The 21,512-nt window shown below is 38.3% G+C and overlaps 1 protein-coding gene and 2 pseudogenes across 1 annotated transcript; all 3 read right to left on the bottom strand.

Annotated features, from left to right (window-relative positions):
- Window positions 1-334: 334 nt before the first annotated feature.
- On the bottom strand, window positions 335-3,436 carry LOC115735290 (lysosomal Pro-X carboxypeptidase-like). The gene is made up of 9 exons (XM_030666464.2): window positions 3,013-3,436; window positions 2,703-2,892; window positions 2,294-2,427; window positions 1,878-1,990; window positions 1,433-1,679; window positions 1,137-1,289; window positions 956-1,035; window positions 809-858; window positions 335-663 (listed from the first exon to the last, which is right to left on the bottom strand). Exons 1-9 carry the CDS (start codon window positions 3,397-3,399, stop codon window positions 527-529), a joined length of 1,491 nt encoding a protein of 496 aa, XP_030522324.1. The 5' UTR covers window positions 3,400-3,436; the 3' UTR covers window positions 335-526.
- A 1,143-nt stretch (window positions 3,437-4,579) lies between these two features.
- LOC115735406 lies at window positions 4,580-9,428 on the bottom strand (annotated as a pseudogene).
- Window positions 9,429-13,438: 4,010 nt separating this feature from the next.
- On the bottom strand, window positions 13,439-16,264 carry LOC115735407 (annotated as a pseudogene).
- Window positions 16,265-21,512: the final 5,248 nt, after the last annotated feature.

Raw genomic sequence — 21,512 nt, 5'->3', positions numbered from 1 at the left:
CGGTTTAAAATTTTAAAATGAAGTGCCAATTTGTTTGGCCACTATAATAGATGACACCGAAACATGCGATCCGATCTCAAAGTTTGATGCGGGAGATGGGCGTTCGAGAAATTCAATATCTTTCGTTTTGCATGAGCTGTAACGTAAAATGGATTTGCCAAGACGGAGAGGGGAAATAGAACTAGAGCCTAAGTTCTTGTGTTGAAAGTGGCTCCATAAACCCACGCCACAAAATGTAGAAATTAAATTGAAAACCTATGCTTAATCAATAAAAAAGACCAGCAGTCGTAAATGTAGGTCAATTAACTGGAAGCTTATTATGAACGACATACATGGCTTAAATATAAAATTGAGTGAAGTCATTTTGATTTCCTTGATTACCAGCTCGTTCTTATGGAGCAAAGAAATACAGGGATAACTTCATGGTGAGACACATAGGCCTTATTCTTTTATTCTCATCAGATATCTAAATGGCCTTCCCCGAATCAATTCACCATCCATATTTATGGCAGTACAACTCATCATATCATTGTTTGAAAGCAAGAAGATCGGCATAATATGTGGTCAACCACCCTTTGATAATCTCGATTTCGGTTTTTCGCTGCATGACCAACCAGTCCGGATCGGTTTGCTTCTGTGCATGTATATCCAAACAGTGGGAACCTGCAAAACATATATTCACAGATGAAAGAATTCAAGATCCATTGCAAAATAAAATTTAATATGCATCGATCTTGTTATTCTCTTGTGCAGTTCACGGGTGCATAGGACAAGTCGCAAACAGTACATGCATCGCCTGGTTACGTACCTTTCTCTGTGTAGACGGCAATGATACTGTCAGAAATGTTCTTCAGGACCCTAAGATTGAAAAAGAGATCGAACCGTTAAGAGTGATTAAGTGATGTAAAATTTTGATTCTTCAAATGTGTGGAGATGAGCATATGATGTTACATACCCTCCGCTACTGTAAGGATCTCGGAGTCCATTTGAGAAAATGATGTTGCTGCCGAACCTAAGAAGAATTAGCTCTATATCCTGCAACAACAATGAAAGGGTAGGGCATGGAAAACAGTTTAATCTACTGATCGAAATAAGAGCCGTAACTTATATTCTCTAAAAGTCGCTGAAAATCATACATGACCACCGTAGTATGTAGTGACCCAGTGCGGGCGAGGCACAACGCCGTACGAGGAGTTGCATTCGTCAATGAAGCTGCTCAAGACGAAAGGGTATGACGGGAACATAGAATTGTTTGTGATGCCTATGGGCATTACCATTTCGCTGCAGCTCTGCAAGCAAATCTCCCTTTTAGTATTTCAAGTTTTCTCAGACACTAACACAATTTGTGACGAGGAAGACTTCGAGAGAGGGATGGTGCGATTAAAATAGGCCCGATGCCCAAACATGATGTAGAATTCAATAATTATTTTACCTGCCACCCCCAACCCAAATCAGTTTCAGAAACATTAGTGGGAGGATTGACGTAGCATGGGGAGTTCACGTGATAGGCGACGACGCCTGCGAATATTTTGCCGAGAACGCCATTTTCAGTAGCATTTGCCCCATCAATGCCGTTGCATATTACTGTCACCGGATTCCTGGCCGGATCATCATATTGAGCTGCTCCCGCGTATAAAGACATCAAGTAATCCTTCAGCTCATCCCCACTCTTTAAAGGCCTACGCCCACACGCACACACAAGAAAAGGAAGTAGTAGTTAATCTCAAGTATAGTACAACCCCCCTTCCTTGAGAAGTGGGGAATTGAACCCCCCACCTCCCCCTTCTCAAGTGAGAAGGCTTCAACTCCTCTAAAATTGAGAAATCGGATGGGAATACTTTTATAGCAACTTGGGTATTACACATCAGATCACATACTTGCAAGTCTTGAACATCTTGCTTAAGTTTGCAGTGCCCTTAGGCTCTTGGGCAACTCTATCGATCTCCGACCAAGAGTCTACTATAGCTTGGTAGCAAGTCTCGCTGGCTTCCTGCGCAAAACGACCATGGTTCAACCCAAATTATGAAAAGCAAAGAGTATTCTAAACATTATTCAGGTGGTAATTTTACATATCTTTCTCACTTGAGGTGTGGTTACGAATAACTACACCTTTGAATTCTATCGACGGCATCTTCTAGGAGAATATGTGTACTTGTATACTTAACTTGTGTGTGTACAAGGGGATTGATGGCGATTTTGCCTCAATTAATCGATATTCTTAGGATGCTTGAGAAGTGCCACACGCTCCACTATTACATCAAAAAAGAAGAAGATATAATACGGGTGTAATTACCTTAAAATCTTTGGTGACCACCCAATAGTATGCATCCTGCGGGGTAATGTCGTCAAAATACAGTATTGGAGCTGATGAGGCCAAAGCTCCAAGGGTCACGTGTGGATATTTTAGCCGGAACCACGAGGCAAGCACTGAAATTTGCATTAGCTATTAGAATTCAACAACTTAATTTAACGAAACTTTAGACCAAAAAAAATTTTAACGATACGATATATCTATTTCGTATAAACGAGGAATTAGTATTTCTGTGGAAAATAACTGACAATAACAAGTCATCATTTTCACATATCACTGGTTTTTTGCATAGTCAACTAATCAAAACCCGTCGAACTTCTCATGGACCTTTTCCTATTATTTCTCTCTACCATACGCCATTATGGATAGGACATACACCAATTCCACTTACTTCCTCCATATGATCCTCCCACGACAATAACTGGAGAGTCCCTGGCTTTCAAATTCTGCTTCACGTGCAAGATGATGGCTGCATAATCGGCCAAAGTTTGGGCCGAGCTAAAATACCCACGAACATTTGCATCTTTGAGAGCTTCTTCGAAGCTCATCCCAAGTGGAATTGACTCACCATAATACCGGTGCTGACCAGAAAGATTCCACAAGAAAAGAAGAGTTTAATTACTTGGTTAGAAGCAGAAATTAGACAGAAAGAACATCCATGCATGGACCCAAAAGAAAAGGGTAGAATTCAAATGTATAACCTCGATATAGACTAACAGAGCCTCGAATTGAGCTGCGTTATCGGTCAGAAACCCAATCCCTATCAAGTCTCCGTCTATTGGCGCTTCGGCGCCGAGGTAAACAAAGATCGGCGCACTAGAATTTGCACTGCCCCAATATTTGGAGTTGATCAAGTATCTCTGTCTGAAGGTGGTGTAGCTCTCGGGTCTGTAGTTGAAATGATCGAGCGTTTGGTTGAAGAAGAAGGTTTCGAAGTCGTTAGATACGGATGCCGAAACTGCACGTTCCGGATCTTGAAGGAAGTTTTTGCGTTGTAGACTCAGCGTCGGAGTGTAAAGTTTGTGTCCAGAAATCGAAGCTGCGAATAGAATGAAGGAGATGATGAAATAGAGCCGAGAAAGAGTCATGGCTTGTTGCGTGCACAAGAAGTGTGTTTATGAAGAATTCCAAACTCGGCGGGACAATGAACTAGCTAATCACCAGCTTATATAGAGGGATCTATTGTCCCGGGCCATGATATGAAGCCACTTGATCTCAATTATTACATCATATGGGTCTTACATGTGACTTGTAATGATTGAGAGTGGCAATTTGTTGGAAAATTTTAAGTATAACAATACTTAGTCAATTATATCTTAACATAACAAAGTTAGCAATAATAAAATAGTCATGTAAGACTCAGTCATAAGGGACGGATATGAAGTGTGATAAGCTAGTGCGAGAGTTCGTCAAGCAAATCAAAATCTCGAAGCTTTCTTTTCATAAAAAAAACTTGCACCAGAAAGATTAGTTTCGTGTTTAGACTAGTGATGTCTACATAGTATGTTATTTTAATCATTTCTCCAGTCGTCTAGTTCAAAGTTCCATATATGTTAGTCAAAAGTGAGCATGGTGAGATAAAATTCCGCCAGATAGCTATTCTGATGCTTCATAATGCAATGAGTATGTGAAACTTTGTCTGAGTCAGAGTTGATCGAGTAAAAGGTCGTGTATCAATTTGAGCATTTGACTGAACATGCTCAAGCCAATTTCAACTAGGATGACACTGACTCAAGCTACTTACAAATAGCTCAGGCTCGGTTGAGATTAATTCGGCTGATTTCGAATCAATTTCAACCTCAAGCTCTTCCAGTATCTTGTGAAGTTGATGTTGAGCTTGCCAATTCTTAGCTTGATAGGCTTGCAAATCTAATCGAGCCTAGTCAAGTTGCTATTATTTTTATAAAATAAAAAAATTATCAAGTTAAAAGATTGTTGATATCCTCCAAATTATATAATGTACTGGACATTATTCGAGCATTTTTAGATCAAGCTCGAGCTCGAGTTTCGTGACAAAATAACTATAATCGAGCAAGCTCAAGCAGCTTTTTCCTTGTGCGAAATTAATACATGCAATACCAGTCCTCCGTAACTTAAAGTTTACATTGCTCACAGACAAAAGCGGGCGCGCACATATATGATGGAGGATTACAAAGTCACATAAAGCTCACCACTATGTAAAAAGAACAGTTTTTACAAGTAAGATGAAACTTCACATTATTCTCTCACCTTATTACCATCATGTTTTCACTACTTTCCCACATGAGATCAATTTCCAAAAACGCGAAGATCCGCATAGTGCGTGGTGAGCCACTTTCCCATAATCTCAATCTCAGTCTTGCGTTGCTCAACCAACCAATCTGGATCACTCTTCTTAGCTAGAAGTATGCCCAAGGTATGAGAACCTATGTACGAAATATTTTGCATATCAAATTAAGAAATTAATTTCTATAAGTCCAAAGAGAGTATATATAACTCTGGTCGCGACAAATCAAGTCAGCATATACCTTTGGTCGTGTAGATCGCGACAACGGTGCTAGAAATATTCTTTAGGACCCTGTAATAGAATTGATGTATATGAATTGTTGTTAAGCTTGATTTTTTCTTTTTGGGGTCAAAGTTAAGCTTGATTAAGTAAGTGTTATTTTCATAGAAAATTTATTGGTCATGATACTCCACATACCCGCCTCTGCTATAAGGATCTTGAAGTCCATTGGAGAAAATAATGTTGCTAGCGAACCTATGCAGAACAAGTTTTATGTCCTGCAAATCTTCATCATCAATGCAGAAACTAAGAAAATATAATAACCTTTGGGAATGTTGATGTCCGAAGCCATTCCTTTTGTATTTGCACAGAATTTATTCAACAATAGGTAGGAAAAAAGCAGTGAAATTTATTAGATTTGTAAAGTAACATACATGACCACCGAACCCAATGCGGCCGCGGCGGGACACCGAACACACTTTTGCAGTCATTGCTGAAGATATTTAGATTGAAAGGTGCTGGTGGAAACATAGTGTTTCTGGTAATGCCCATAGGGATCACCAGTTCACTGCATGTCTGCAAAAACCCACATGAGCTCTCTTTAGTTCAACAAAAAGAACAGGAAGATCAGATTGGCATATATACTGTACTGTTTTATCTGATTATTCCTCTAAAAAGAAGTATAACTTGAATGACGGAGAATGGCGCAGATCACTCTTAGTGTACATTGAAGTATCATGTAAAAGGGTCAAGCTGCTGCTCGGGTCGTATTCGAGCTCCAACATGTTGTGCATCGTTGGAGTGCACAGCAATAAACTGATATTTGAGGCAACCAAGAGGGAGCCCAAGTCGGGTACCGCCGACATATCAAGGTATACATACCTTCACTCAAGAGGTTAAACCAATGAGTTATTGCTAAAAATAGGATTATTAATTACTCAATACCATACAAATTTTTCGACGTGAGAACTTTTCTAACACAACTCACACATGCATCTCAACTTAATACTTGAATATGGATAGATAACTGAGAGAGAACCCACTCTGAACCAGTCAACATATCAAATTCGATCCACCTTCACTCAAAATCTTAAACCAATGATTTATGAGCCAGCTTGTATTATTAACTCCCCCTTACTTTTTAACACAACTCACACATGCATTTTAACATATACTATGTACTGAAGCTCAGCTTGATTCTTTTTGAGTCCAAGTCTAGTTTGTGACATTAGAAAATCACATTATAGCAATAGAGGGGAGACAAACCTTACGAGCACACATCTTGTTGTAACAAAATGCGAAAGCGAACACGGAACACAAGGATTTACGTGATTAGATCAAGGTGATCTACGTCCATGGGCGAGGCAAAACGAAATTCCACTATGATCAAAGAGAGTACAGATTACAGAAATCGGTCTTATCGACTGAACAAAAGCACACGGCTCACAAGTCTCTCACATAAAGAAAATCCTCAATACCAAATCGAAAAGAAACCCTAGCCGCAGTATAAAATAGAGCCCAAAAAAATTTTCTCAAGGGCGTTGCCCCCGAACCCCCACGCAAATCTGTTCGCACCGCAAAGGAGATTTGTTTGCTTGCTCCGAGTTGGGCCTATCGGCCCAACTCTCCACGTCACGAACTAAATCTCAATTTTTCCTCCACTTTTCGGGCCGCACAAAAATATGTCCAATTGGGTGATAAACCGGACCGGGTACATAAAATTCAAGACATATTTAACGCATCTAATACTTTCTTTCAAGCCTCGTAACTAGGTTTTAATAAGGCAAACTCGTACTAAAACTTGCTTTTCGATAAGCAGATGGCATCGGATTTACCTCAAGCCTAATAACACTTCATTCCATAAAACTTGAGCCTCAAAAATCAAGCTCGCCACTATCACGTGTTAGCATATAATTGAGAAGAGCCAAGCTGTAGTAGTAAATAATCAAGCGATTCGACTTGACTCGACAGCATAATCCTCTAATTAATTGTCATAACGAATAGATAAAAAGTGAGTGAGAAAAATAGAAGTCGCATATGTTCGTGATAAATACACATTACACACCTGCCAAGTCCAACCTAACTGAGTTTCATCTGTGCCACCAGAAGTGGGATTGACGTAGCATGTTAAGTTGCCATTGACGGCAACAAGGCCTGCAAAGATTTTCCAAAGAATGCCAATTCTTGGAGAAGCTCCATTAATGGCATCGCACATAAGTTTCAAGGGTTGTGTGGATGGATCATTGTACTGAGCAACTTGTGCGTACAGTGTTCTCAGGTAACTCGTGAGATCTGATGAACTTTGCAGTGGACTAAACAGAAGGAAAATAATAGAGTTAGAACTTTCACAACTATTCTCAGAATCAGTTAAAAAATGAAAAGAAAATATATATTTGCACCTGCAAGTTTTGAAGGTGTTGCTCAACTTCGTGAAACCAAGAGGCTCAGAAGCAACTCTATCGATTTCTTCCCAGGATAGTCTCATTGTTTGGTGACAAGAAGGACTAGTATCCTGAAAAATCACTCACACAACTGTTCAAGCGATCGATTTGATTGTAGAAAATGCACTCAAGAGGAAAAGGTATAAATTGAGCAAATTAAGATTACCAAAAAGTCTTTTGCTACAACCGAAAAGTATGCGTCCTGGGGTGTGATGTTGTCAAAGTAGAGAACTGGAGCAGATGATGCCAAAGCTCCGAGAGCCACGTGAGGGTACTTCAATCGGAACCATGTTGCTAGCACTGAAAATTAAATTTGTGAATATTGGAACACATATTTCTAAGTTATATGTAGAATATATGGCGTTGAGTTTTTCCTCTTAATCAGAGGGTAGGAACTTTCTTCAATGCCTTCAGTGCAAGCTATCAATATTTATATCTGGCGCTCATTGGGAAAAGCTCCATCCAGGATAAGTTCAAGAACAAGAACCTACGGCAGATTATATATATGATTACTACATTCTACTATAATAACTGGGTCAACGGAAACCAGCAATGTCTTGTCTAAAGTAAATAGTGGGCGATATTCTTTAATTTCAATTTATAGCGGTAGTAATGTTGCTCCTATGTGAAAATATATTCACTTACTTCCCCCATATGATCCTCCAATGACGATTATTGGAGATCGTTTGGCATTCAACTTATGCTTCGGGTGTATGAGGATTTCTGCATGTTAGAATGCACATGTAAGTTGTGTTAGAGAAGTCTCACATTAGAGAATTAATGTGGTGTGGAGCAGTTAATATATCCAAGTTGGCCTATAACTCATTAGCTTAAGCTTTTGAGTGAAGATGGGTCCAACTAGATATGTTAATAGGCTCGGACTTAGGCTCCCTCTTGGCGATCTCCCCGGGTAAAGGTATCGGACTTCTGCTGCGCGCTCCCAACAAATGGTATCAGAGCCGATGGTTGATTGGTGGGCTTTCAATCTGGAATCTGGTGACTAAACGCGGTTTCCAGCTCACACGTGAGGGGGAAATTATTAGAATGCACGTGTAAGTTGTGTTAGAGAAGTCCCACATTGGAGAATTAATGTGGTGTGGAGCGATTAATATATCTAAGTTGGCCTATAACTCATTAGCTTAAGCTTTTGAGTGAAGGTGGATCCAACTAGATATGTTAACGGGCTCGAACTTAGGCTCCCTCTTGGTGATCTCCCCGGGTAAAGGTATCGGATTTCTCTTGCGCGCTTCCAACACCGCATAATCGGCAAGAGCTTGCTCCGAGCTGAAATATCCGCGAGTGTTGTTGTCACTCGGAGCTTCTTCAAATGTTAACCCGTACAGGATTGATTCACCGTAAAATTGATGCTGCAAAATTCCAACTTTGCAATTTTAAATGCGTAGATATATGCATATGCGCTCCAAACATAAGGGGAAAAGGTACGTGCAACCAAGCAGATAATACGGAGCATTAATATTACCTCTATATAGACTATAAGCGCTCTAAATTGAGCCGCATTATCCGAGAGAAACCCGTGAGAAACCCGATGGTAGCTATGTCGCCATCAATGGGCGCTTCTGCACCAAGATAAACGAAGATCGGGGCATGTGAATCCGCGTCAACCCAGTACTACGACCAACCGCTCTAAAAGCTTAAGATGATAGAAGAATGCGTGGTTTAATATTTATATATTCCAACACTCCCCCTCACACTTAATCCGGTCTTTTGCCTAGTATTAAGCGTAGACAAATTCATTTGGGGAGGCAAATAAGGGCCTAGAAAGATTTAAACTTAGAATCTCATGCTCTGATACCGTCAAAGATTTTATGGGACCACGATCAACTGCTCTAAAAGCTTAAGGCGATAGAAGAAGACGTGGTTTAATATTTATATATTCCAACATCTGTTTGAAGGTGTTGTAGCTCTCGGGCCTATAGTTGAAATGATCAAGCTTTTGATTGTAAAAGAACGTTTGGAAATCCTTGTCGCCACAGAAGCATGAACCACCCATGCAGGATCTCGAACCAACGTTGGGCGGTGGATGCTCAGCTTTGGAATATTGTAATCTTCTAAGTTCTCGCCGGTAGCAGCGCAAGCTAAGCTAAGTATCAGAAATATCAGAAGGCTATAATGTGAAGAAGACATGTTATGGTTTCTGGTCATTGCTTAGGCTAAAGCGTGCATGCGAAGGGAACGGTTTTTGTGATGTTCCATGGCGTGTACTTCACCTTTATATAGCAACCCACGATCCGATATAATAATATGTCGCTAGCTGATTTGTGTTGCTACTGATGGACTAAGTCCTTTCATAACTGGTCATGTCTTTAGGTGATTTGCGTGGTAGTCCTTTCAAGGGCCCAAATGGAATACAATAACAAAAAGTAAGCAAGACGTAACCGGAAATTACCGGATGACGAAGGGGGAATGCGAGAATAATTCATTGTTCGTGACAAAGTCTTCCTATAAAATGCATCGAAATGAAAAGAATTAAAAAAGAATTAAGAAAGAAACTACGAAATTATTTCTATAAAATGCGATATATATATATATATATATATATATGGTCGCGCTTTGGGGATGCAGAAGAATAGGAGCATTAATGAAGAATATTCAGGAGACGGTAGACAAGATTTATCGGGAACATGGGCGAGACTTACGCGACAAAAGAAAAGAAAAGAAAAAGTTGACGAGGGATAACGATGTTAGATGATAAAAGAAAAGAAAGAAAAAGTTAAGGAGGGATAGAGATGTTAGAAAGTCCAACCCACCAACTCGGGCTATTAAGCGGAGGGAGATCACATGAATATAAAGAGTATATAAAGTTTATAGTAAGGCGATGTGGAACAACAACAACTTCAAAAAAGAGAGTGGAGAATATAAGAAACAAGAACTCTAGGAAAGTGATTTCCTTTTTACCAAAAGAAAAAAAAATCGTGTGCTTTTTTTCTTTTTTCAATTTGAGCTTCTTGTTTTAAATTCACAGAGAATACACACCGTCGATCGGGTATCTTTCCGTCATCCAAATCTCGAGAAACAATTTCCTCGAAAATGAACCATCAAACAAGAAAAAAGAAAAAGAAAAAGAAAAAAGAGAAGAGAATTCTAGAATCATGGTTCAATAGGGTTTTCATTTCTTGTGCCCGAAGGCATAGAGAGTGGGGGCTTGAGCATTTTGGGCCCCATTTATAGAACCTTTAGCTTCACACAAGAAAACTCAAATGGATTTTCTTGACACGTTCTTCAACCGAAAGCAAAGACTTGACCCCCAGCTAATTCGCCCTAATTACACACAGCATGACAATTTCCTTTCATTGTCAAGGGACGACAAGCAAGAAACAAAGAGTAAAAAATGTCCCAAGTGGCCATGGGCCTTTGACATTCCTGGATTCATCCACTTGGATCTTATGGTCTGGCTCAAGAATTTTGAAAATTTGCCGACAGTGAGACACCTAAGGGCATTTTTATGGTCTGGCTCAATGATGATAAGGGACTTCAGAGATATGTATGTTCCCCTTGGATCTTATGAAAGGGACTTGGGTAGTATTCCTGACCCCAAAAGAAAATCGTAAAAAATAATTGAAGAAAAAAAGAAAATAGAATAAAATGAGAAAGTAAATCCAATGTCAAATTCGTGGGATATAATTTTTACATCGGAGTAAATTATCGACTCATGCTTCGTCTTCTGTCTACCTCAGGCTGCAGACGGTTCAGTGCGACTACCATACAAGTACAGGTGGACCCCAACATCTGGCCACGCCGAACCTCCGTGGGACCCAAGTCCACCGTACTGTCCTATCTGTCTCTACACACGTTGTGCATTCAGGAATCACCACATGCCCGTCAGAATTGAATTGTGGTCTCCGCTCCCCCACCTGAAAAGGACTTTTTTGCCAACGGAGCATACTCGCATCGTATGACTTTCTTTTTCGTCTTTTTTTTTAAACTCTAATTGATTTATTTTTCTTTTTTTGGTGAAGTTCTCTGATTGATTTGAATCTTCAAACTCTTCTTTTGTTAATTTCCTACACCTCGTCAATTTCGATTAAAATATGACAAAAAAAATTAGATTTAAATTTTTATTCCGTAAGGTGCCACCGGCATAAATAACATAATCCTGGAAGTGCAAGACCAGTGCACAGTTTGGCAAAACAAAGAAGTAGAAACAAATTGGGAAAAACCGTAAGAAAATGGGATTATAAGCTGCTAAGTTTTATATTTTGGCCAATAAGTGCTTATCAAAATTTATAAAATTTATGCGACCTTGTGCTTGGGCACCGCAAATTAAACCTTTGGGTTTCCCCATGTGCGGTATGGTATGGTCATAGAAACCTATTATCATTTTGGTTCTATATTGGCTGGCTTTTCACCATGTCAATTCATAAATGGCCGATCATATTGTCAGTAGAACTAACCTAATGAAAAAATTGCAATAAATTTATTAGTAGACTAATTGGGACAAAGCATTAAAAAAGATCTAAACAGATTATATTGGTGTCAATTCAATCCTAAACCTTTTAATGGAACTAACTTTGTCCTCAAAATAGCATGCGCCCCTCAAAACACTCTTCTTTGGGCGTGAAATCGAAGACTAGAGTACGTGTGTTTTTAGTCAATTAGATCTTGTTATTAGATTCGTGTGATTCCATTGTGAGATTGAGAGATTATTTCGCTAGGAATCGAGAGCTCAACACGGTGTGCGTTATTGGATGTAATTGGGACTGGGAAACACCGAGAGTATTTGAATGACTCGAGTGTGGCTTGTAATCTCCGTTGTATCGCTCGCTCTATAGTGGAATTTGTTGCTGCTCTTCCCGTGGACGTAGGTCTCTATAAACGACCACGTACATCCGGTGTCCGATTTATTTTCTTGTTCTGTTTTTTATTGTTCGATCGCTTGTTCCACGCAACAAACTTCACGTTGTGTGTTTCAATGATGTCACCGGCAAGCTCTCAATTTTTTTTAATTAACGATAATTTTTATTGATAAACGATCAAATTTTACTCTCATCGACCGAGTCTGTCATATTTCGATAATAACCAAAATTCCATTCAACAGAGTTCCATTTGTTACATACGAAAAATTAGAGTGAGTATCCTATATGTATGAATTTTTCTATGACCGTAGCCGCAGCTTTTCTTGCACTCATTGGTGAAGCTCTTTAGGTGAAAGAGTTATGGTGGAAACATAGTATTCTTGGTGATGATCACGGGAATCACCATCTCGGACACATCTGAAATAGCCAAACGATGTCTATTTTGTTAGCCCAATTATCACCTAATTTGTCTAATGTTTGAGAGTGGCAATTTGCTGGAAAATTTTAGTATAACAATACTTAATCACTTATATCTTAACATAACAAAGTTAGCAATAATAAAATAGTCTTATGTAAGACTCAGTCACAAGGGACGAATATGAAGTGTGATAAGCTAGTGCGAGAGTTCGTCAAGCAAATCAAAATCTCGAAGCTTTCTTTTCATAAAAAAACTTGCACCAGAAGGATTGGTTTCGTGTTTAGACAAGTGATGCCTACATAGTATGTTATTTTAAGCTTTTCTCCAGTCGTCTAGTTCAAAGTTCCATATATGTTCGTCAAAAGTGAGCGTGGTGAGATAAAATTCCTCTAGATAGCTATTCTCATGTTTCATAATGCATTGGGTACGTTAAACTTTGTCTCGAGTCGAGTTGATCGAGTAAAAGGTCGTGTATCAATTTGAGCATTTGATTGAACATGCTCATGCCAAATTCAACTAGGATGACACTAACTCAAGCTACTTACAAATAGCTCGGGCTCGGTTGAGATTAATTCGGCTGATTTCGAATCAATTTCGACCTCAAGCTCTTCCAGTATCTTGTGAAGTTGTTCTTGAGCTTGCCAATTCTTAGCTCAATAGGCTTGAAAATCTAATCGAGCCTAGTCGAGTTGCTATTATTTTTATAAAATAAAAAAAATCAAGTTAAAAGATTTGTAGATAGCCTCCAAATTATATAATGTATTGGACATTATTCGAGCATTTTTAGATCAAGCTCGAGCTCGAGTTTCGTGACAAAATAACTATAATCGAGCAAGCTCAAGTAGCTTTTTCTTTGTGCGACATTAATACATGTAATGCCAGTCCTTCGTAACTTAAAGTTCACATTGCTCACAGACAAAAGCGCGTGCACATATATGATGGAGGATTACAAAGTCACATAAAGCTCAACACTATGTAAAAAGAACAGTTTGCACAAGAAAGATAAACTTCTTGGCCTTTATTCTCTCACCTTATTACCATCTTATTTTCACTACTTTCCCACATGAGATCAATTTCCAAAAGCGCGAAGATCCGCATAGTACGTGGTGAGCCACCTTCTCATAATCTCAATCTCAGTCTTGCGTTGCTCAACCAACCAATCAGGATCGCTCTTCTTAGCTAGGAGTATGTCCAAAGCACGAGAACCTATGTACAAAATGTTTTGCATATCAAATTAAGAAATTAATTTCTATAAGTCCAAAGAGAGTATATGTAACTCTTATCGAGACAAATCAAGTCAGCATATACCTTTGGTCGTGTAGATCGCTACAACAGTGCTAGAAATATTCTTCAGGACCCTGTAATAGAATTGATGTATATGAATTAAGCTTCTTCTTTTTTTGGGTCAAAGTTAAGCTTGACGAAGTAAGTGTTATTTTCATAGAAAAATTATTGATCTTGATGCTCCACATACCCGCCGCTGCTATAAGGATCTTGAAGTCCATTGGAGAAAATAATGTTGCTAGCGAACCTATGCAGAACAAGTTTTATGTCCTGCAAATCTTCATCTCAATGCAGACACTACGAAAATATAATAACCTTTGGGAATGTTGATGACTGAAGCCATTCCTTCTGGTTTTGCACAGAATTTAATCAACGAAAGGTTGGAAAAAAGCAGTGAAATTTATTAGATTTGTAGAGTAACATACATGACCACCGAAATAGGTAGTGACCCAATGCAGCCGCGGCGGGACAGCGGACACAACTTTGTGGGCATTGCTGAAGATATTTACATTGAAAGGTGCTGGTGGAAACATAGTGTTTCTGGTAATGCCCAAAGGGATCACCAGCTCACTGCATGTCTGCAAAAACCCACATGAGCTCTCTTTAGTTCAACAAAAAGAACAGGAAGATCAGATTTTATCTCAATCAAAATCTCATATTCAGCCATGCTTTGGTCCAGTATACGCTGAAGCTTTTCTCTCTTCGTGGACTGATTTCTGTGTGTCCAGGCTTGCGGGAAAGGGGTTGCTTGATGGCTCGATCTACGGAACTTGATGGTTATGGAATTGATTCAATGGTGATCAACAACGGCCTTGAGAACCCTCTTTCGTATGATGTGGTCGTGCGTGGGTGAGGGCTGCGAAAGGAAGGAAAGTCGCTGGACTTTTCTCTTCTTTGGCGCGTCTCTACAAGTGAAAACCACCAATGAAACCTGGAAAAGGAAAACGTAGAAAAGAAGAATAGGAAGAGCAGAAACGGAATGATAATGAAGGATCACTTCCCCTCCCCTCCCCTCCCCTCGCCCCCCACCCCCCGCCCCCCGCCCCCGCCCCCCTTTTTTTGTCTTTTTCTCCTCTGGTCAAAGTTGCATATCTCAAACTTCTTCGTGCTCTCTAATGGCTGACGCTCCCTCTGTAGTTGGGTCCCTCCCTCTTCTTTTTGTGGCCGTGTATATATATAATGTGTGGCCTCCCTCTCATGCCTGACCTAGAGGTGTTTACGTAGTGAAAACCTACGTTAAACTCTCATAATGCGGGCTTAAGCTTTGACCTTATTTCGATTAATAAACTTTAGTAGAAAGGCCTTTTGTAATTAAAATTTAGTGAGCTGAATTAAATCTGAAAATAAGTCCAAGCTCCCTTAGAATTTCAGCACAAGCCCCCATGCCTTAGCTGAATTTCCTCATGCATGCCAATCCCGATCACTCGTCAATTTAAGCTCAAATCTTTGTCGTCGGTACAAAATGATGCAAACGCAATGCATGAAAAACTAAATTAAATATGTTATGCGTGAAAACTAATTAATTATTTTTAGTGAGAACTAAAACTAATTCTCATAAACCCACCACGGGCATGGCGTGTTTGATGAGAATCAAACCCTTTGGCGCCGGTGTAAGCCACGATCAAGGGTTCAAAACTCTCCCAACGCGTTTCTCGGACTTACGTGGGAGGGCCCTTCCTGGTGGGCTGTGGGGCCAGCCTCCCTCCAGGTATAGTCGCCGTCGGAAAGGGTGAAGCTCGATTACGACTAGCGGATCCTGGATCATAAAAATAATAATAATAATAATAATCATCATCATCATCATCATCATAATAATAATAATAATAATTCTCATTTTTATGTAAAATGCATGATTAAGGAAAAAATCAAAATTGAGGTGTCAAGAGCTTGCTCCGAGCTAAAATATCCAAGAGTGTTGTTGTCACTCAAAGCTTCTTCAAATGTCAACCCGTACGGGATTGATTCACCATAAAATCGATGCTGCAACATTACAACTTTACGATTTTAAATGTGTAGATATATACATATGCGCTCCAAACATGAGGGAAAAAGTACGTGCAACCCAGCAGATAATATGGAGCATTAATATTGCGTCCATATAGACTATAAACGCTCTAAATTGAGCCGCATTATCCATGAGGAACCCGATGTTAGCTATGTCGCCATTGATGGGTGCTTCTGCACCAAGATAAACGAAGATCGGGGCATGTGAATCCACGCCATCCAGTACTTGAAATTGATTATGAATCTCTATTTGAAGGTGGTGTAACTCTCGGGCCTATAGTTGAAATGATCGAACGTTTGGTTGTAAAAGAAAGTTTAGAAATCCTTTGTCGCCACAGAAGCTCGAACCGCCCGTGCAGGATCTTAAACCAACGTTGGGCAGTGTACGCTCAGCCTCGGAATATTGTCATCGTCTAAGTTCTCACCTGTAGCAGCGCAAGCTTAGCTAAGTATCAGAAATATCAGAAGGCTATAATGTGATGAAGACATGTTATGGTTTCTGGTCATTGCTTAGACTAAAGCATGCATGCGAAGGGAAGGGTTTTTGTGATGGTCCTTGGCGTATAGTTCACCTTTATATAGCAGACCACGATCCACAAAATAATATGTCGTTAGCTGATTTGTGTTGCTACTGATGGACTAAGTCCTTTCATAACTGGTCATGTCTTTAGCTGATTTGCGTTGTTACTGTTAGACTAAGTCCTTTCAAGGGCCCAAATGGAATACAATAACATAAGTACGCAAGACATAATCGGAAATTATCGAATGATGAGGTGGGAATACGAGAATAATTCATTGTTCGTGACAAAGTCTTCGATAGACGCTGTCAAATATTCAGCTTTTATTCCGCAAGGTGCCAAGAAAGCACTATTTAATTAATAAGTTAGAAACTGTCCGGTTAAAAATCGTGACAAATGAAATGGAATATTATAATTTGCCACCGGCATAAATAACATAATCTCGGAAGTGTATGACCCGTGCACAGTTTGGCAAACAAAGAAGTAGAAACAAATTGGGAAAAACCTTAAGGAAATGGGATAATAGGCTAATAGGCTACTAAGTTTTACATTTTGGCCAATAAGTGCTTATCCAAATTTATAAAACTTATGCGACCTTATGCTTGGGCACTGCAATTGAATTTTTGGGTTTCCCCATGTGCGGTATGGTATGGTCATAGAAACCTAGTATCATTTTGGTATTATATTGGTTGGCTTTTTACCATGTCAATTCATAAATGGCAGATCATATTGCACTAGAACTAACCTAATGGAATGCTTGGAATAAATTTATTGTTAGACTAATTGGGAAAGAGTATAAAAAAAAAAGTTCTAAACATACTGCATTGGTACCAATTCAATCCCAAACATCTTAATTGGACTAATATAGTCCTCAACATTTCGCATTTGTGCCAATTCGGTCTCTTCGATCAATTTTTATTGGAAATCACTAGCGTAGACACCGGCATCTTACGTTGCACGGCCGGCACGGACACAATTTTTTTTAATAATGCTTACTTTTTTAAAGTTTTTTTCTTTCATTTTGGTTGGTGAGGGTTGCGGCCCTCGCCTAGAGTTAGTGGGGCTTCGAAGGCCTTGGGCGAGGACTTCGTGCCTTTGCCTGCCTGTTGTTGATGAGGCTACAAAAGTGATGCAACCCAATCCCGTATTCAAGATCGACAAGCCTCTCATCGGTAAGTCCCTCACCGGTAAGAGTCTCATCTTGGACTTTGTCATAACGACTTTGTCATTTCCCATACAACAAGACTCTTTTGAACAACCTCATACATTGGAAATATTGTGCCTTTTAATAGCTTCTAGTTCCTAAGCGCTTATAGTTTCTACATACTTTAATGCATTCTAGTTTCTAGATTAGACTTTACTCTTTTTCCCTTTCTTTTTTTTGCAATAAAAGATCATCAAATTTATGTAGAAAGGTAGACAAATTTGATTAATGAAAATTATCTAGAACATTTTTTAAAACCTTGAAGAGTTCATACCCCAAGTTTTCACTCTATCCTAGAAGAGTCGGAGCTTTTCAACTCCGCCGAAGAAGGAAACACTACATCCGCCGATTGACCTCCTGCTATTAATGTTGTCTGGGTGTGGTTCATATTCCCTATCGACATGGAGGCACGAGGGTCCTTGGACACTAGAGGGCTTAGTAGTTTGGTTTGGACCCATAAATAAATAATATTATATATAACTAAAAGTTGTAATAGAGAAATGAATGTACTAATTAAAGTGAAATCTGCTATTAAATATAACCCTATTTTAAAAGTGAACCAGGATAAAATATTGTATCTCGATTTCTCTTTCTCTCTTTTACCCTCTATCTCGTTGTGTTTTCGTGCCTAATCCTAACAATTTAACTGTTTGAATAGTTGACAGTGGCCCAAAAAATTTGGGTTAATACCACGAAAAACCCCAAGTTAATACACATGTGACAAATTTAACCCAAATTATTCTTTTGACCATTAAAAATCTCAAACTGATACACATATGGCAAATTTATCTCAAATTATTCTTTTGACCATCAAGAATCCTAAATTGGTGAACATGTAATAAATTCACCCCAAACTAAATTTTTTTATCATCAAAACCCTTAAACTAGTACACATGTGATAAATTTATCTTCATTTAGATTTCGTTAAATTTTACTATCAAATTGCTTAGTTGGATGATAAGTGTCGGTTGACGGGTGTACCAATTTGGATTTTTGCAGGTCAAAAAAATAATTTGGAGTAAATTTATCACAGGTACACCAATTTGGAGTTTTTGGTGGTGAAAAAAAATAATTCTAGATAAATTTGTTACGGGTATACTAGTTTGAGGTTTTTGATTCTCAAAAAAATAATTTGAAGTAAATTTGTCATAAGTGTACTAATTTATGATTTTTCATGATATTAACCCTAAAAATTTTACTTGGTATCGGAGCGGGAGGCACCGAATTTAAATTTAATTCTACACTTAGTCTTAAGCCGGTTCCAATTCAAATCTTTCTATGTATTTGCACGCTTAGTCTTAGGTTCAATCCAACATCAAACGGTTTAAACTTTTAAAATGAAAATTGGCATCACGTCGGGAATTTAGTTTGATATTGGAATTAAGTGCATTTTCTTCTTCTTTTAATGACCAAAAAGCCCATCCAAATAGGTGAATTTCAGGCCAATTTATTTAGCCACTATCGCAACCTAAAAATACGATTTTCCAATTTTAGGTTAATGGATTGTCAAATTAATTAATCAGATTAATTAACTTAGCTCGAACTCTTCCAAGTTCTATCAAATCATGACTTATGATTCGAATGATTATCTTGCAAAAGTTTTTTATTTTTTTCGGAGCTGCCACTAATCATTTTTGGTAGGTTGATTAGAAACCTAAATAAAATAGTGGAAGCACTATTTTATTTCTATGAACCAGAGATTTTAAGTTGGGGACTTGATTACATTAATTTTTCAATTAATGCTCTTTCGGTACCAATTTTCGTGAAAGATATTCAATTTAGCAATTTTGACGAATTCCGACTTGAAGTTCAAAGGCGCAATTTTTTTGGATTTTCTTTTTATGATTTTTTTTATTTCTAATGTATTTTCGAAATTAAAACTTAATGGAAATGGGAGTGAATTGTTTCAAGATTAACTTAAAGTTTTAGAATTTAATTTGCATTAAAACCCAAATTTTTAAGAAAATCTTGTTACCATATGTCTACATCTTTTAAAATCTATCCTAATGGATTCAAAAGATTTTGTTTCATTGAATGCAATCCAAGATATAGGATTTCTAGAAAATCCTATCTTTCTAAAAAAACTGATAAGACGTGATTTTTAAGAAACCATATCTTGCTACATTCTTTTTATTTTCTGAGATTTTCTGACATGAAATTAAAAGATGAGACATGAATGATTTTTTTCATTTGTAAATTTTCTGATTTTTTTTTTGTGATTTTTGGTTTTTATGGATGAATTTAAATTGAACCTTTTAATGAAAAATATTATTACCGCTGAATTTTTCGAGTTAAGTTTCGATCCGAAGCCCGACAAATCGATCCTAAAATTCGAAATACCCGCTATGAAAATAATTTCATCTAAAGCCTGATAGGTAGACTTATTCTCATGTGTGCGGTTGCGGACTAGGAGATTTTTCTAATTGATCATATTTTGAAAGATTTTGGTATCTTGGGTATATTCAGAAATATTTTTCAATTATCGGAAAGATTTCAAAATTATCACATGAATCACAATATTTTCAATTTAAACAAAAGATATCTTGAACTTCCAAACAAGGCAACTTTTGGGTATCTTAATTTTCCAACATGATTCTTGGAGATATAGAAGAATATCACAAAATTATCAATAGCTCATTGGAGCAAGCTTTAACAAGAATCTTTCTAGCTATGTCCAAAGTGATCCAAAGCATGCGCAGTATTTTCGAGATATGCTTGAAATCAGAAAATCATTAAGCAATCATAACCATCAATTCGGCAAAATTTTAAGCATTTTCAGAATATCATGAATTGGAAAATTACCTAATCTGAGATCGAACCAAATTTTGGACTCCAAGCAAGCTACATGGACCAAACAATGGGGAGAGGCCACTCGTGCACGCCTAAGAGGATCCGAAAAAATCAATTTGCAGCAGCTGAATCGCACCTTTGACAGCACCGAACATGCAAGCAATTACCGCCAAAAGTTGTGACAATTGATCCCAAACGACGAGCAAAAATTATGCACTGATTAGTGATAAAAATAACCCTGAGCGGGGCTGTTTTGAGCCCCAAATAGCAGTTATTTGGGCAGCGAACAACAGCGAGAAAGAGGTCCAAACTGTGATGAAAAATCGATACAAACAAGGGCTGTTTTGATTTTCGACTAATGCCGAACAGTGGTGGCGTCGGGCTGAGCGAAACACGTCAGAGGACCCTCTATATTTTTGTTGCAATGGCCAAGAAGTATCCATAGTGCTTGATGATCCACCAAGAGACTCTGAATGTTGATTGGTCCACCTATGCAAACAATTTACACGCCAATAAGAAGGAAAATCAACCCACGTGAATGCGGCTACTGGAGGATTGAAGACCCAAAAAAACAATCGCCAAAGTACTTCCGCCGAATCTCCTTTTCTTCCTGGTGTATTCTCACGAAAAATGTTTTGCCCCCTTCTTGTTGAACGTGTTATCATGCTTTATATAGATAGGGATTGCTTAGGGTTTCAAAGTAAGAAGCTGTATTTTCTTGTGAGATATTTAAAATATGTTACCCATCTATATTTTGCTTTTTTCCTTTTTTTTTAATGAATCTTGCCCCCACGACATGATAAGGTTGATATCTTTCCTTCTTCTTTGCCTTACATGCGTGCCCACTATTCTCTCTCTTCTTCTTCTTCTTTTTTTATAATTACCAAATTATTGAGCAAACATGTGAATCATATATGCTAATTCGATTATTATGGGTTCCTTCGAATTTCAAGTGTCCACAGGTTTCGTCCAGAAAATTTAAGCTTAGAATCACCTACCGTCGGTCCAATAAAATGCAATGAACGATATGCAAAAATTAAAATGAAAATGAATTAAATATTTTTGAAAGAGAGTAAGATTAATCTCTAATTTTTTTATGCAAATTTTTCCTAAAATGTTTAGTGAAAATTTAGATGTCGACAGCTACTATAATAGATGAAACTGAAATATGCGATCCGATCTCACAATTAGATGCGAGAGATGGGCGTTCGAGAAATTCAATAGTTTTTCCGTTTGCTTGAGC

Source organism: Rhodamnia argentea, chromosome 8 (assembly GCF_020921035.1).
Source record: "Rhodamnia argentea isolate NSW1041297 chromosome 8, ASM2092103v1, whole genome shotgun sequence".
Taxonomy (NCBI): domain Eukaryota; kingdom Viridiplantae; phylum Streptophyta; class Magnoliopsida; order Myrtales; family Myrtaceae; genus Rhodamnia; species Rhodamnia argentea.
The sequence above is the reverse complement of the archived record's forward strand: the minus strand, read 5'-3'. Positions and strand labels throughout refer to the sequence as shown.